The 14253-nt window shown below is 43.8% G+C and overlaps 1 protein-coding gene across 1 annotated transcript; it reads left to right on the plus strand.

Moving 5' to 3' along the window:
- The first annotated feature begins 13148 nt into the window (after positions 1–13148).
- On the plus strand, positions 13149–13997 carry LOC134209065 (uncharacterized). The gene has a single exon (XM_062685047.1). The coding sequence runs from the start codon at positions 13149–13151 to the stop codon at positions 13995–13997; it is 849 nt and encodes a 282-aa protein (XP_062541031.1).
- The last annotated feature ends 256 nt before the right edge of the window (positions 13998–14253 follow it).

A 14253-nucleotide genomic window follows, 5' to 3' on the forward strand; every position in this document is an offset into this window, starting at 1 on the left:
AAGTTAATTTAAAATGAACAAATCTACTAACAAGAAAACAAAACCTTTTTTGTTTCTTTATTTTTGTATCTTTATTAAGAAGACTTTCAGCCCTAGGCTGGCTCGACTCCAATAAATCTTTCTTAAATTCAATTACATGTAAAATGTGAACAGTACTGCCCATGATATCATGATTGACGTAATAACCTTTCAAAATTTCAGCTAATTTAACTTACTTTCGCATTTACTACGGTAATTCAATCGTTGTAACATCGATAAGTTGCATGTCTCAAACCTCATTTAAGTTTTTACGGGTAAATTGTTTAAGATTTGCGATATTTGTCTTCAAGTAATTCCAAATATCAACTATAAAATCATGGGCAGATTAAATACCCAACATTTTATATTAAATATTCAAAAATAGCAAAGTTCATTTAATCATCGTACAATGTTCTGTGAAATTGTTCTGTAACATACCAACAATCGAGCGATCAGAACCAATTTCCAAATCGAATGTCGAATGTCGGAGGTGTATTTTCCTATAAATTTTGGCTCAAAGCCCCAAACAAACATCTAATCAAATGCGCAGCTTATGCTACAAGCGATTGAGCTGAAATTTTGAGGGATTGATATTCTTACTATAAGACACAATCCAAGGGGGGGAGGGGCGTGGAATTCGACAACTTTTTGTTTCCTGGGCGAGTCTACTGGATACTTTGCGTGGGCGCGGCGTTCATAGTGACTTGAGCGCTTGCCAGAGCCCCATGATGGCAAACACAGCACGAGTTTGAGTTTAAATATGTTGCACTGAGACGATCATAGTGACTTGAGCGCTCGCCAGAGTCCCATGAGAGCAGACACAGCATGAATTTAAGTACAAAATTATTACTCTGAGACTTTCATAGTGAATTCAATACCTAATTTCCATAACGACTTATCTGCTTTTGTAAATAAAGATTCAAACGTCGATTTGACGAATCTGATGGCACTCCCACGCTAACCATCACCATCTACACGTAAGTGAAGGCTTCGGCTACCTGTTATGGTGTTGGTTTGTGTGGGAGTGCCATTAGATTCGTCAAATCGGCGTTTGAATCTTTATTTACAAAAGCAGATAAGTCGTTTTGAAAATTTGTTATTGAATTGAGTGCCCCCCAGAGTCCCATAAGGGCGGACACAGCATTGTTACTCTGATTCGTTCATAGTGACTTGAGCGCTTATCAGAGTCCCATGAGGGTGAACACAGCATAAGTTTGAATCTAAATCTGTTGCACTGAGACGTTCATAGTGAATTGAGCGCTCGCCAGAGTCCCATAAGGGGGAAAACAACATGAATTTGAGTACAGGATTGTTACTCTGAGACGTTTATAGAGCGCTCGCTAGAGCCCCATGAGGGCGGATATATCATGAGTTTGAGTTCAAAACTGTTGCCTTGAGACGTTCATAGTGTGTTGAGCCCTCGCTAGAGCTCCATGAGGGCATGACTCAGATTCGATTTGATTACAATTTGGTTACTCGTAGGTGCTCATAGTTAAATGAGTGATCGTCTAAGTCCCATGTGGGTGGACATGAATTTGATTTGAGTACAATTCGGTTACTCTGAGGCTTTCATAGTGAATCGAGCGATCATCTGAGTCTCATGAAGGCGGACACAGATTCGATTTGCGTACAATTTGATTACTCTGAGCCTGAGGTGTTCATTGTGAAATGAGTGATCATCTGAGTCCCTTGAGTGGGCGGACATAGATTTGATTTACCCTGAGGCCTTCATAGTAAGTTGATAGATCCTTTGAGTTTTGTAGTGCGGACATAGAATCAATTTTAGTACAATATGTTTGATTCGAGGCATCCCTAATGAGCTCAGCGAACGTCTGAAACCCATGAAGTTAGACACAGATTCGATTTGAGTACATTATGGTTACTCTGAGACCTTCATTGGGATTTGGGCGGTGAGTCATGTGAGGGCGGCCTTAGTAGCAATTGGAGTACAATTTAATTGCTCTAAGGCATTTATAGTGAATAGTTTGTTTTGGTCGATTGATGAACATTTAAAATTAAAATTAAAGCCGGTACACCTTATTAGTTTTCATTTTACTGTGACACACCACGATAACAAATTTGTCTTGGCCTAGACAACGGACAGCACTCTCATGTAACACTTTTGTTGATTAGTGATAAATTTTCCGATGCCGAAAAAAAAATCTTTTTACTAGGGTAGGAATCAAACCGACATTTCTCAGCACATGCCACTAGACGATTGAAGTTACCCAGAAGCATTTTAAACGTCTAAAACACATGGGCGTAAAACTGTTAATGAAGTAAAGTTTAGGAGTGTGAAAACAAGCATTTTTATGGAATGTTTGTTCAATGAAGATACCGAAATTTGTGGAGACGAAACTTAAAAAAAAGAAAAAATGTCGGGTGCAGGCGAAGTTCAACGGACGCGGACGTAAAGACATTTGTTCAGTTTGTTGAGCTGAGTCGATTGGTATACAATACTATGGGTCTAAGAGCCTTTTATAAAAAGTTCGTTGTTGGAGTGAAATGATAGCCTGAATGAATTTATTCACATTTAGGCGTGGGGCGCAATTTTCAAATCAATAAAGTTTGATGGGCGGATTTTCCAAGGGGCGCAAAATTTTAAATGTATGAGTAACCAGCTCATGATTTGCCATGACAGCACTGGTTCCATAGTTCGAGCACTTTTGATTCTCGAGGCTCCCTTGTTCTCATTGCACCACCACATCCTTTTTGAGCCATTTAACTCTCAACGTGATCACAATCTACTCAGATAGTCCCCGGCGGCGGATCAATCCTACTTCGACAAGAAGTCCTCCTGCGGAGGAAGCTTCCCCAATACCGACGGCTCGCTTCCGTGGAAGGCTATTACGTTATCAATTCTACTCTTTCATCTGGTCAGTATATTCATAGAATATCTCAAGCCATAAGCACTTTCTCACTACAACGGATGTCCAGACTAGTGCCGAGGACGATCCAATGACTCCGGGTGGAGATAGCGTCCGGTTCAATGGTGACGACCCAAAGCCGGTGCGTTTTAATGTCACGATCTACTCAACTAGCCCACGATGGTGGATCTGGCCTACCCGATATTCAATGCCTTGGAGCCGCTGACAGTTCTCTATCTTAGCCTGATGTTTGTTTCGTAAGTCAGCACATGGTTCTCGAAATAGCTCATCAAAATCCTGCATAAGTACGCTAATTATACAGAATCGATGTTTTGAACCACCCTAAAGGCTCCTCGGGCTGCAAAATGGTGGGTTGACATCAAGGAAGGAGCGCCCAACAGAGCTCTGGTCCCCACAAGGTTCCAACTCACGATTCCACGGGTCGTTCGATGACAAAACCCGACTTAATCCACCTACAGTGAACGCAACCCTTCTTACACTTTTGAATGGTTGTGTGTGCCCAGTGCATATTACAATTTCTATGCATATGACCTTCAATTGAATGTAAAATAATTGATATTATCATGCTTTTAACGATTTCAAAATAAAAAAGGGATCTTTCTGGAGATTTAACAATTCAAAAAAAAAAACAAAAAGACTGCAGATTTGATTTTCCACCTTAAATGGCAATATTACAGCTTCTGTTTAAGCCCAAAAGAGTTCAAATCGGGTCATAGACGGCTGAGATATTGGTGTGACAATTCTTCATTAGTAGTCTGAAAATATGTCTCATATTCGTATTTCACAGATATCTCTGAAACCGAATTTCCAATTGCGGAAAAAAATGAATGGGTCCAATGACAAAAACATAGCTTTCGTTTAAAGATAAAATCGCACAAATCGGTCCAAGGACGACTGAGATCTTGATGGGACATATTTTACCAATGTGTGAAGTTGATACGTCTAATGCTTTATGTTCGTATTTCAGAGATATCTCCGGAACCCAATGTCTAATTGCAAAAACAAAATACAATGGGTTCAATGGCAAAGTCATAGTTTTCGTTTAAAGATAAAATCATGCAAATTGGTTTACAGACGGCTGAGATATTTATGTGACATTATTTTGTTAGTTTTCTGAAAATACACTTCATGTTCGTATTTCTCACATATCTCTGGAACCAAATGTCCGATTGCAAAAAAAAATTGAACTCGTACAATGACAAAGTCATAGCTTTCGTTTAGTGTTAAAATCGTGCAAATCGGTAGACGGACGGCTGAGATCTTGATGTGAGATTTTTGTAACGCACACACATACGCACACACGCACACACGCACACACACACACACATACATACATATGCTCAGTTCGTCGAGCTGAGTTGATTGGTATATACGACTTGGGACTCCGAGCCTCGGATAAAAAGTCGGTTTTTCAAGCGATCTTTATACCCTTCTTAGGGTGTAAGAAGGGTAAAAACGCCAGCTAAGGGTTGTGTACTTAGCTGGTAGTGCAGCCTGGGCACTGTTGTCCTTCTGACATCAGCTAGAGTTAGAAGGTACGCTTCGAGCGTCTGTTCACCAGGAGGTGCGGCTCAAACAGCGTCTGCTTGGTTGATCAACGAAATGCTGTATCGCGTCAGCTATACCTAAGGTGGCAGCCCCTCCAGCGCGATGTAGGTATCGCGTCCCCGATAAGGTAGCTTACTGAAGGCTCTCAAATACCACGAAAAATGGAGATAGAAGAAATAGAGAACTTTATTTTTGGCAACCAACCCGCCAACGAAATAAGGACTGTAATTGGAAACTCGATACCTGGAATTCCAGGACGCTTAATGAACCTGGACGAGTGAGCCATTTGGCTCGTGAACTGCAGAAGGTTGGAGTGAACGTGGCCGCTATTCAAGAAGTCCGATGGCCTAGATCCGGAGAACGTGAATTCCGAGCCGTGAACCCCACGACCAACACTGCATTCAAGTATAACATCTATCACAGCGGCGGCGGAAAAGCAGAGCATGGAGTTGGTTTCGTAGTGATGGACAAGCAGATGAAGCGAGTGATGCGGTGGAAACTCATTAGCGAACGAATCTGTGTGTTGAGGATACGGTGCAAATTATTCAATTATAGCCTAAACAACGTTTACGTACCGGTAAACGCTAAATCCGACGACGTGAAGGACACGTTTTATGAATGTCTCGATAAAGCCTATGGAGAGTGCCCAATAGAGTGATTCAAATTTTGACTTTTTTGCTCCCCTATGCTTAAACGATAGCATTTGCCATTTTAATAATCGTCCTAAATTTTTAGCTAATTTGGATGTAATTTGACTGAGCACAAGCAGTTTGAAGCTTATATGAAAATTACTATGAAAACAGTAACTTTTGTGAAAAACCGCTCCCCATCATTGCCTATTAAGCTCTAAAAATGTCTGAATACGTTAGCAACATAGGAAATTTAACAAGGGAAAATATTGTCGTTGTTGCTAAACGATTTGATGCTGGCAACAAAAGTTATTATGGAAATACTGAATTGGGGGAAACTCAATTTATCACGTAAAAGAATAACATCAATATCAATAATGAGCATTTCTGTTTTCTTTATAATTTTGCTCACAAAAGTCAGATTACTTCGCAACAACAACTGACATTCAGCTTAGGATCTATTCTATGATGACGATGCGTTAAATATAATTAAATATATTCTGGGCTGCTTTACGAAACGATCCTTTACATAAGTGGCAATTTTCATAGTAATTTTCATATAACCTTCAAACGGCACGTGCACAACCAAATTACATCCAAATCAGCTAAAAATTTGGGAGGACTATTAAAATAGCAAAAACAATCGTTTAACCACAGGGGAGCGAGAAAGCCAAAATTTGAATCACTCTAGTGCCCAAAGTCTGACGTGAAAATTGTTATCGGAGACGCTAATGCTCTTTTCGGTAGAGAGGACTTTGTCTCCGCTACCAATGTCAACGGCCTACGGCTAGTAAATTTCGCTACTGCCAGAGGGATGGCCATCAGTAGCACCTTGTAGTAGTAGTACTTTGCACGAAAGTATATCCGAAAGCACACTTAGAGACACCCGAATAGTGAAACTTGCAACCAGATAGACCATGCTCTGGTGGATGGGCGCCATTTCTCGGATGTTATCGATGTGCGGACATTCAGAGGTCCGAACATTGACTCTGATCACTACCTCGTTGTCAGTAGAATTCGATCACGGTTGTCAACTGTATCGAACGAAAGATCACAGCGAACGCTGTGTTTGGACGAGTGCGTTTATCGGGGCGCCCTCCGAAAGCTTAGAAAGCCAAGTAGGAATATGTGTGAGGAGAATGAACGAGATAAGGCAAACTGTCAGAAAGACCGTGATAAGCGATAGGCATTGCAAGTCATTGTTTTGATGGTGATGCAGATTACATGCAGGATTGTAAAATGAATTCTTTATTATATACTACTTAGAAACTAAATTTATTAATTAATTACAGATTAATACCTAAATTAAAGTAGAACTGTCAAACATAAAAGTTATTGTGAATTAAAATTACAAATTACGAGACCAATTGTAAGTACGAATTGTTGTTATAGTCCTGCATATAATTGACTGACCATTAAAATTTACAGCTTTGAGCTGATCTCATCAGGGCAAATTGATGAGTTTTGCTGAAAAGACCTCCGAAAAGTAACCTCACCCGTAGCAACCCATAACAATCTCAAAGAATTGTTCACCGCGCAGGTTCCAGCATGCAGCAAGGATCTTTTGTTCGCCAAACGCGATCGAAAACCCGAGCGATGCAAGATGCGGTTACCAGGCGTTCCCAACTCACTGGTAATGATGGTGCACAGGAGCAATTGAGCGACACGGAGTCAAGCGGTGAGTTCGAACCGTCGGTTATTGACATCGAGCACGGTGATGATCACGATTGCGCGAAATGTACGCGGCCCAACAATGCCGAATTGTATATGTTAAAGTGCGGAGATTGCAAGCACTGGTACCATTTCTCGTGCGCGAAAACGGATAAAGCTACAGCGCGATCCAAGGACTACATCTGTGCGAAATGTCTGTCGAAGGTTCCCCTGCCCCCCGCCGGCTCCAGGACCGGAGGATACAGCGTTTCAAGTTTGCGAAGAGCCCAAATCACCAGAGATCTTCACGGGTTGGAGGAAGAAAGGTTGCTGGTCGAGAAAGCTATGACCGAAAAGCTGGACAGGGAGAAGGAATACTTAGCCCGAAAGCATGAGCTGCTTCGTCAGCAGGACGAAGATGCGGCAAGTATGCGGAGCGGCCAAAGCATTCCAAGTCAAGAGGGCAGGTTGAGAGAAGGTTGAAGCCTGGTTCCAGAAATAGCAGATATCCTGTGGATCGAATCGTCTGGACATCTATGAAGCCCCATCAAGTCAACCCGCAGTACCAGCTGGGTCATCAAATCCCCTAGAAATCAATGACGTCACCGAGGTTGTTTTCCAGCGAGCTGCAGCTGGAGTCACAGAATCGATACCCCGCACTTCCGACAGCATTTCCGTCGGAGATAGAGCAGGAGTGGAAGATGTAAATCAACTACCAGATCTACCGTAACGAAATGCAGACCGACAGTCGAGTGACCCTCTTCTACCTATGGTGAACATCCAACATCATTCATCTTCTTACCGAAGTCGATCCTACGAAGTCTGATGTTTCAAACCGGTTTCAAACCCTACGAAATCAGTCACGATTCCGAAGATCTCTCCCAAGCTGATAGGAAATCCTCTATCGCACGCTGTATGGCAGCAACAGACGAGTGAGCTGCAGCGTCGAGAGCAACGTGAACGGGAGCCCGTTCTGCTTCTGAAGCGTGCCGAGGATCAGCGAGGACAACGGTTGCAAGACATCGAAGCTATTCTGCAACGGCAGCAGGACGTCGAGAGGCAGCATTAGAAAGAGAACGACGTGCGGAGGAAACGCGAAGTGGACCTAGTCAACCGACTCAAGCTTTACGAACAACAGTTTGCTCTGGAACAATCGAGACGAGATGATGAGAAGCAAAAGTTATTGGCGAGGGAACAGCAGCTGGTTGAGCAACTGGAGTTACTGCGTCTGCAGAGCGTGCAACCACCGGCAGCGGAACAGGTCGAAGAATCTCTGATAGTATCCGGCCAACATGGTTTGCCCGTGAGTACCAACCCGCTCACGGCTCCGGTAAGTGACCTACATGTAGATGGGGGGAACAATGTAGAGCCAAATATACCGATTATCCAAAATAGCAGAGTAGGGTCACCCCAAGCGCAATCTGTAACTCCAAAGCTAGGGCCTTCTGTAGTAAATTTGTTAAGACAGCAACAGTTCGCACCGAACCTTTCTCCGGGCCTGAGAGGCTTTGAGTTCGCCTATCAACAACCGGTGCTACTGGGACCTACACCGCAGCAACTGGCAGCAAGGCAAGTCATCTCGAGAGAGCTCCCTGTATTCAGTGGCGACCCCGTCGAGTGGCCGCTTTTCATCAGTAGCTACAATCATTCTACCGAGGCGTGTGGCTACACTTCTTCAGAAAACTTGCTGCGTTTACAACGATCCCTGAAAGGAGCCGCTAAGAAAGCAGTCAGCAGTTTTGTCTTGCATCCGTCAACCGTTCCGCAGATTTTGTCCACCCTTCAGACGTTGTACGGAAGACCAGAGCACATCGTCCACAATCTAGTGGCCAAAGTTCGTGGTATGGCCGCTCCCAAGGCAGAAAGGCTGGAGACGCTGATCCAGTTTGGTTTGGCCGTACAAAACCTGTGCGGTCACCTGAAAGCGGTGAGAATGGAGAACCACCTTTCGAACCCTATCCTTCTCCAAGAGCTCGTCGACAAGCTGCCGGCGAACATCAAATTCAACTGGGCGCTGCACCAAGACACTCTAGCGGTGGTTGATTTGAACGCCTTCAGCGACTATATGGGGAAGGTCACCGCGGCTACGAGTGGCGTTACAAACTACTGCTGTGTTGACAAACACAGATACAAACTTCTGTGAAGTTGAAGGATAAAGCGTTTGTGAACGCGCACGCTACGTATGAGCGTAAGGAGTCGGAGCAATCTACCAATGCGGCCACTAGTGATCGCCGAGAGCCGAGCAAGAACACTAGAGGCAAGGGAGGTGAAGCAAACAAGTTCTGTCCCATGTGCAACGGTCACGACCACACGGCTGCGACCTGTGCAGCGTTCAAGAAGCTTTCCGTGGATGGTCGATGGAACTTTGTCAAGGACAATAAACTTTGCCGCCGATGTCTGATTTCTTACAATCGCAGGCCATGCGAGGGCGAGGTTTGTGGAATCAACAGCTGCGAGAAACGTCACCATCGTCTACTTCACTCTGAGCCTGCCAAGAAACAGTCGGTGAATTCTTCCTATGCAACGGTCACCATCCATCGTCAACCCGTTTCGTCGACACTGTTTAAAATTCTGCCTGTGACGCTATACGGGAAGAACGGTTCAGTGAATACCTTCGCTTTTCTGGACGATGGATCATTTGCAACTCTCGTGGAGCAAACGCTTGCAAACAAGCTAGGAGTGAGCGGAAGCGCGTGCATCCATTGGACGAGTGGAATAAATAAGCGAATAGCGACGAAGCAGCTGGAGTCGTTGAGTATCTCGGAACCCGGATGCGAAAACCGCTTACATCTCTCCGAGGTATACACTGTCGAGAACCTAGGACTGCCTGAACATTTGCTGGACTTCGAGCAGCTAGCAAAGGAGTTCAAACAATTGCGAAACCAACTGGTCAAAAGTTTCCAAAGAGCCGTTCCTGGATTGCTGATAGGACTGAGTAATTCGCACCTGCTGACCACAACGAAGCTTTGAGAAGGTAACGAGAGCGAACCAGTCGCCGCAAAGACTCGCATTGGATGGGTCGTATGTGGTCAGGTACGAGGGGGAGAACATTCGTTCCAGCACTGGCAGAAGTATATATGCACAGATTCGCCGGATCAAGATCTCCATGATTACGTACGTAAGTTTTTCTTCGTGGAGAGCCTCGGAGTTTCTGTTGCTCCGAACCTGGAAAGGGATGAAGATCAACGAGCTCGCCGAATCCTCGAGGAGAAAACAATCCGGACGGCAGATGGGAAATATGAAACCGGGCTGCTTTGGAAACAAGATTTCTTCGAATTCCCAGACAGCAGAGCAATGGCTGAGCGACGTTTGAAGTGCCTCGAAAGACGTTTGGAAAAGGATCCGCAACTTTGCAACAGCGTTCATCAGCAAGTGCAAAACTACGAGTCCAAAGGCTACATCCACGTAGTAACGAAGGAAATGATGGCAGAGTTCGACCCGCGGCGCACTTGGTACCTACCACTGGGCGTTGTCTTGAACCCAAATAAACCAGGAAAGGTACGAGTCACTTGGGATGCAACAGCAAAAGTTAGTGGCGTATCGTTGAATACGACGCTCCTCACAGGACCGGACCTATTAACTCTGCAGCTGTCGGTAACCTTCAAATTGCGTGAGCGAGAAGTGGCATTTTCCGGCGATATACAAGAGATGTTTCTTCAAGTCGGGATCAGAAAAGAGGATCGTAGCGCTTTGCTGTTCGTCTACCGCAATTCCCCAAGCGAACCCATGGTGACGATGGCGTCTGATGGCGCTATCTTCGGGGCAACGTGTTCTCCAGCGCAATCACAGTACGTGAAGAACCTAAATGTCACGGAGAATGAGCAAGAATATCCCAGAGCAGCAGCGGCCATCAAGAATAAACACTATGTTGACGACTACCTCGACAGCGTCGACACGGAAGACGAGGCCGTTGAATTGGCGTTGGAAGTGGCGAAGGTACATCAAAGAGCGGGCTTTCGAATACGCAACAGGGTGTTGAACCGATCCTCGGTTTTGGACGCGATCGGTAAATTGAGTCCAACTGCTGTTAAGGACCTTTCGATGAACAGCCTGAGCGGTTTCGAACGCGTCCTCGGGATATCTTGGATACCGAGGGAGGACCTGTTCTGTTTCACGACAAGCCTACGAGATCTTGGAACACTCCCCAAGCAGCACAACTTGTTTCACTACTGAACATTTCACTGTGTTGCAACTATTCGGAAAGAAACAATCTTTGCGTATGTGCCATCAAATATAACTCTTTTGCAATCTAAAAAGCGCAAGAGGTGGAGCCTACGGAAACATCCTTCGATTGCAGTAAAATTGCAGTAATGTTGCAAAATACTACAGCGGAAAAAAAAAATAAAATAAAAATATAAAACAGGATTCGATTAATGGATCTTGTGATTGATAGTCCTTCACTCTAACACAGCACCATTCAACACTACGAAGGGACTGCATGTTAACTCACCATAAAAACCATACGATTATGAAGTTTTGTACTCGGGTTTCCTGTTACTTGATTGTACCATCACAGGAAAACTATGTGAGTTATCAAAACGTTGAACGATGCTAAATTAAACATGGAGCCACATTCAACTTATCTGCAACTTAATTTAAACAAACAAATAAATTTTGAAAGACGCGTTGAAGTTAGGGTAAGACGGTATAATGCGCCCCACCTGGCCAAAACGCCCCCCTTTGATTTCTAGAAAACTATAACTAACTAAGGGTCAAAATCAGTGGGTACCAATACATATTTGCAAACCCGTCGTACTATGTGAATGTGGAAGTATTTTTGTTTTACATAATGAAAATAATAGCAAAATACAAAAAGTGACAGTTTTGATGTAACTTTTCATGTTTGTTTGCTCAACATTCTGGAGCGACGCTAGCATACTGTCCGCAAACTTGCACGGGAACACTCAGTTGGGCAACAAAATAACTTTTCTCAGTGGTTAATACGATATAAAATTGCTTCCATCTTCAAAAACGTAACGATTTTCGAAAATATGTTTTATCAATAAACGCCCCAGTGTAGGCAGGACGATATGCCCTTACTAACTGGACACAAGCGCGGCGAGCTTGCAGAAGTTGCTTCCAAATTATACATGGAAATTATTGAAATGTAATTAAAAACCTGATTAAATGGACTTATGTTGGTTTTTAATGTCAAGCACATAAGGATTTGTAACCTTTTATTATGGGATTGTTAAAATACTAATGAATGGCTATGGAACGTCTTTGGCTAAGGTGGGCGTATTGCCCAGGCACTTTTTGAAATCCATTTTTCAATGACTTTCAAAAAGCATTATTACGTATTAACTGTAATATTTTTATATGACTAGTCACGGGCAATGCATTTGCGACTTCTTGCACTACCAAATAACACAAAGTTTGCATAAATTGCGATTAAAACTAAAAAGTTATCAAGGTTTTGCCTTAGGGGGGGCATATTATACCGTCTTACCCTACATGGTAAAAAATATGGAACTTAATGATTTTGTTTCGTGTTTGCAACATGAAGTGCAGTATTCTTTGTTTGTTTGTTTCCAAATGTCAAACACGTAAAGCTATGTCCATTTAGAATCCGGAATCATTAATTGTGTTGCAGCGGCACGGAAAGTGACCGCTGCAAAAATTCTTTTACAGCAGTTTGTCCACCTAAGCGCCCGCTTGCTGTGGTATAAATTTCACGATGTTTCGTGCAGCGAGTCAAAAATTATTCCAGATGGAAGCCGAAAGGAGAGAAAAAAATCTGCACACCCACGTTGATAATCCCCCACGTTGATTGAAGGTCCCGTGAAGTTTTGGCCAGATTTGGCGAGTTGCCACAACAGCCGGGAAGTCATTCAGTGGTACCGCGATAATAACGAAGATTTCATCGATAAAAACATAAATCCACGCAACTGCCCACAGCTCCGGCCCATCGAGACATTTTGGGCAGTAATGAAGCGGAAGCTTAAGAAAAGTGGAAAAACAGCTCGGGACACGACTCAGATGACCAAAATGTGGAACAAATGTGACAAGACAGTTGACTCCGAAGGTGTGCAACTTTTGATGAGAGGAATAAAGAATAAGGTGCGAATTTTCACTAGAAACAAGAAGAAATTATTTGTATCTATATTTTTCCCTTAAAGTAGAGTGAATTACCCTTGTTTTGATGTTTTAACCTTATTTGTACGTCAATCCGTTACCGAGATACAGATGATTTTATTATTCCGGATTCTAAATGGATATAGCTTTACTGCATTTGCAATTTTAATGAAACATTGATCACAATTCGAACGTTTTTGACATCTTGATGCAACTTTTTCGTGCTTTGATGTATTTCCAATGCCTTTAATGAAACTGAATAGAAACAAGGTGCTTTTAGGAAGATGTTACGTGTGCTACTTGGGTCGTGGAAGCCAACGTTGCGCCGACAAAGAGGAAGATGCTGAGCTTCGTCATGAAGATCTACGATCTGTTGGGGTTGGTTGGTTCCCTAATTATCCAAGGAAAATATTACTGCAAGACGTGGAAGGTGAAAGTGGATTGGGATCAACAGATACCCAGCGAACTATTTAAACGTTGGAAGTCGTGGTTGCAAGTTTTGAAGGAGCTGAACTCCATTCGAGTCCCTCGAAGCTACTTTCCTGGATATGATCCGGCCTGTTATGACGACATAGAGCTTCACATATTCGTGGATGGAAGTGCACAAGCCTATTCTGCCGCGGCGTACTTTCGCGTCAAAGATCGAGGGCAGATACGATGTGCCTTGGTTGCTTCCAAAACAAAGGTAGCTCCGCTTCAGATATTTTCGATTCCACGAATAGAACTGCAAGCGACCGTGATTGGTGCACGTCTGCGCAAAGCGATCGAGGATGGCCATTCGATCCACGTTAAACGCACGTACTTTTGGAGCGACTCCAGCAACATTGTATCGTGGATCAAGTCAGACACCCGCCGATACCGGCAGTATGTAGCGTTCAGAGTCAACGAAGTATTGAACCTGTCCAAAGTTGAAGAATGGCGTTGGCTTGGGACGAAGAACAATGTTGCAGATGAAGCTACGAAGTGGGGGAATTGTCCGAATTGCAATCCTGAGAGCCGATGGATGTGTGGACCTGCTTTCCTTTATGAAGCTGAAGATGATTGGCCGAAGCACAAACCCAAGAAAGCGGACGAAGCGGAAGAGCTGAGACCTGCGTACGTGTGCAGTCACTTGCTGTCTGTGCCGATGATCGACCTGTCGAGATTCTCAAAATACGAGCGACTACTTCGGAGCGTGGCCCACATGTAAGAAACTTTCGCACAGCAGCACACAGCACGAAAAGTGGTTAGCACTGCACAGAGGCGACCCAGGACGAGTTGGTTCGACGAAATAACGTCGCCAGAAGCCGGATGTTGGTGTCGGGTACCCGATCGAATAGAGATCGGTACAAGGAAGCAAGAGCAGCCGAAAAACGAACCCACCGCAGGAAGAAGAAAGAGTACGAAGAACAAGTTATTAGTGAGGCGCAGGAAAAAATGGAGCAGAACGATATGCGGAGGTTTTA

Source organism: Armigeres subalbatus, chromosome 2 (genome assembly GCF_024139115.2).
Source record: "Armigeres subalbatus isolate Guangzhou_Male chromosome 2, GZ_Asu_2, whole genome shotgun sequence".
Classification (NCBI taxonomy): domain Eukaryota; kingdom Metazoa; phylum Arthropoda; class Insecta; order Diptera; family Culicidae; genus Armigeres; species Armigeres subalbatus.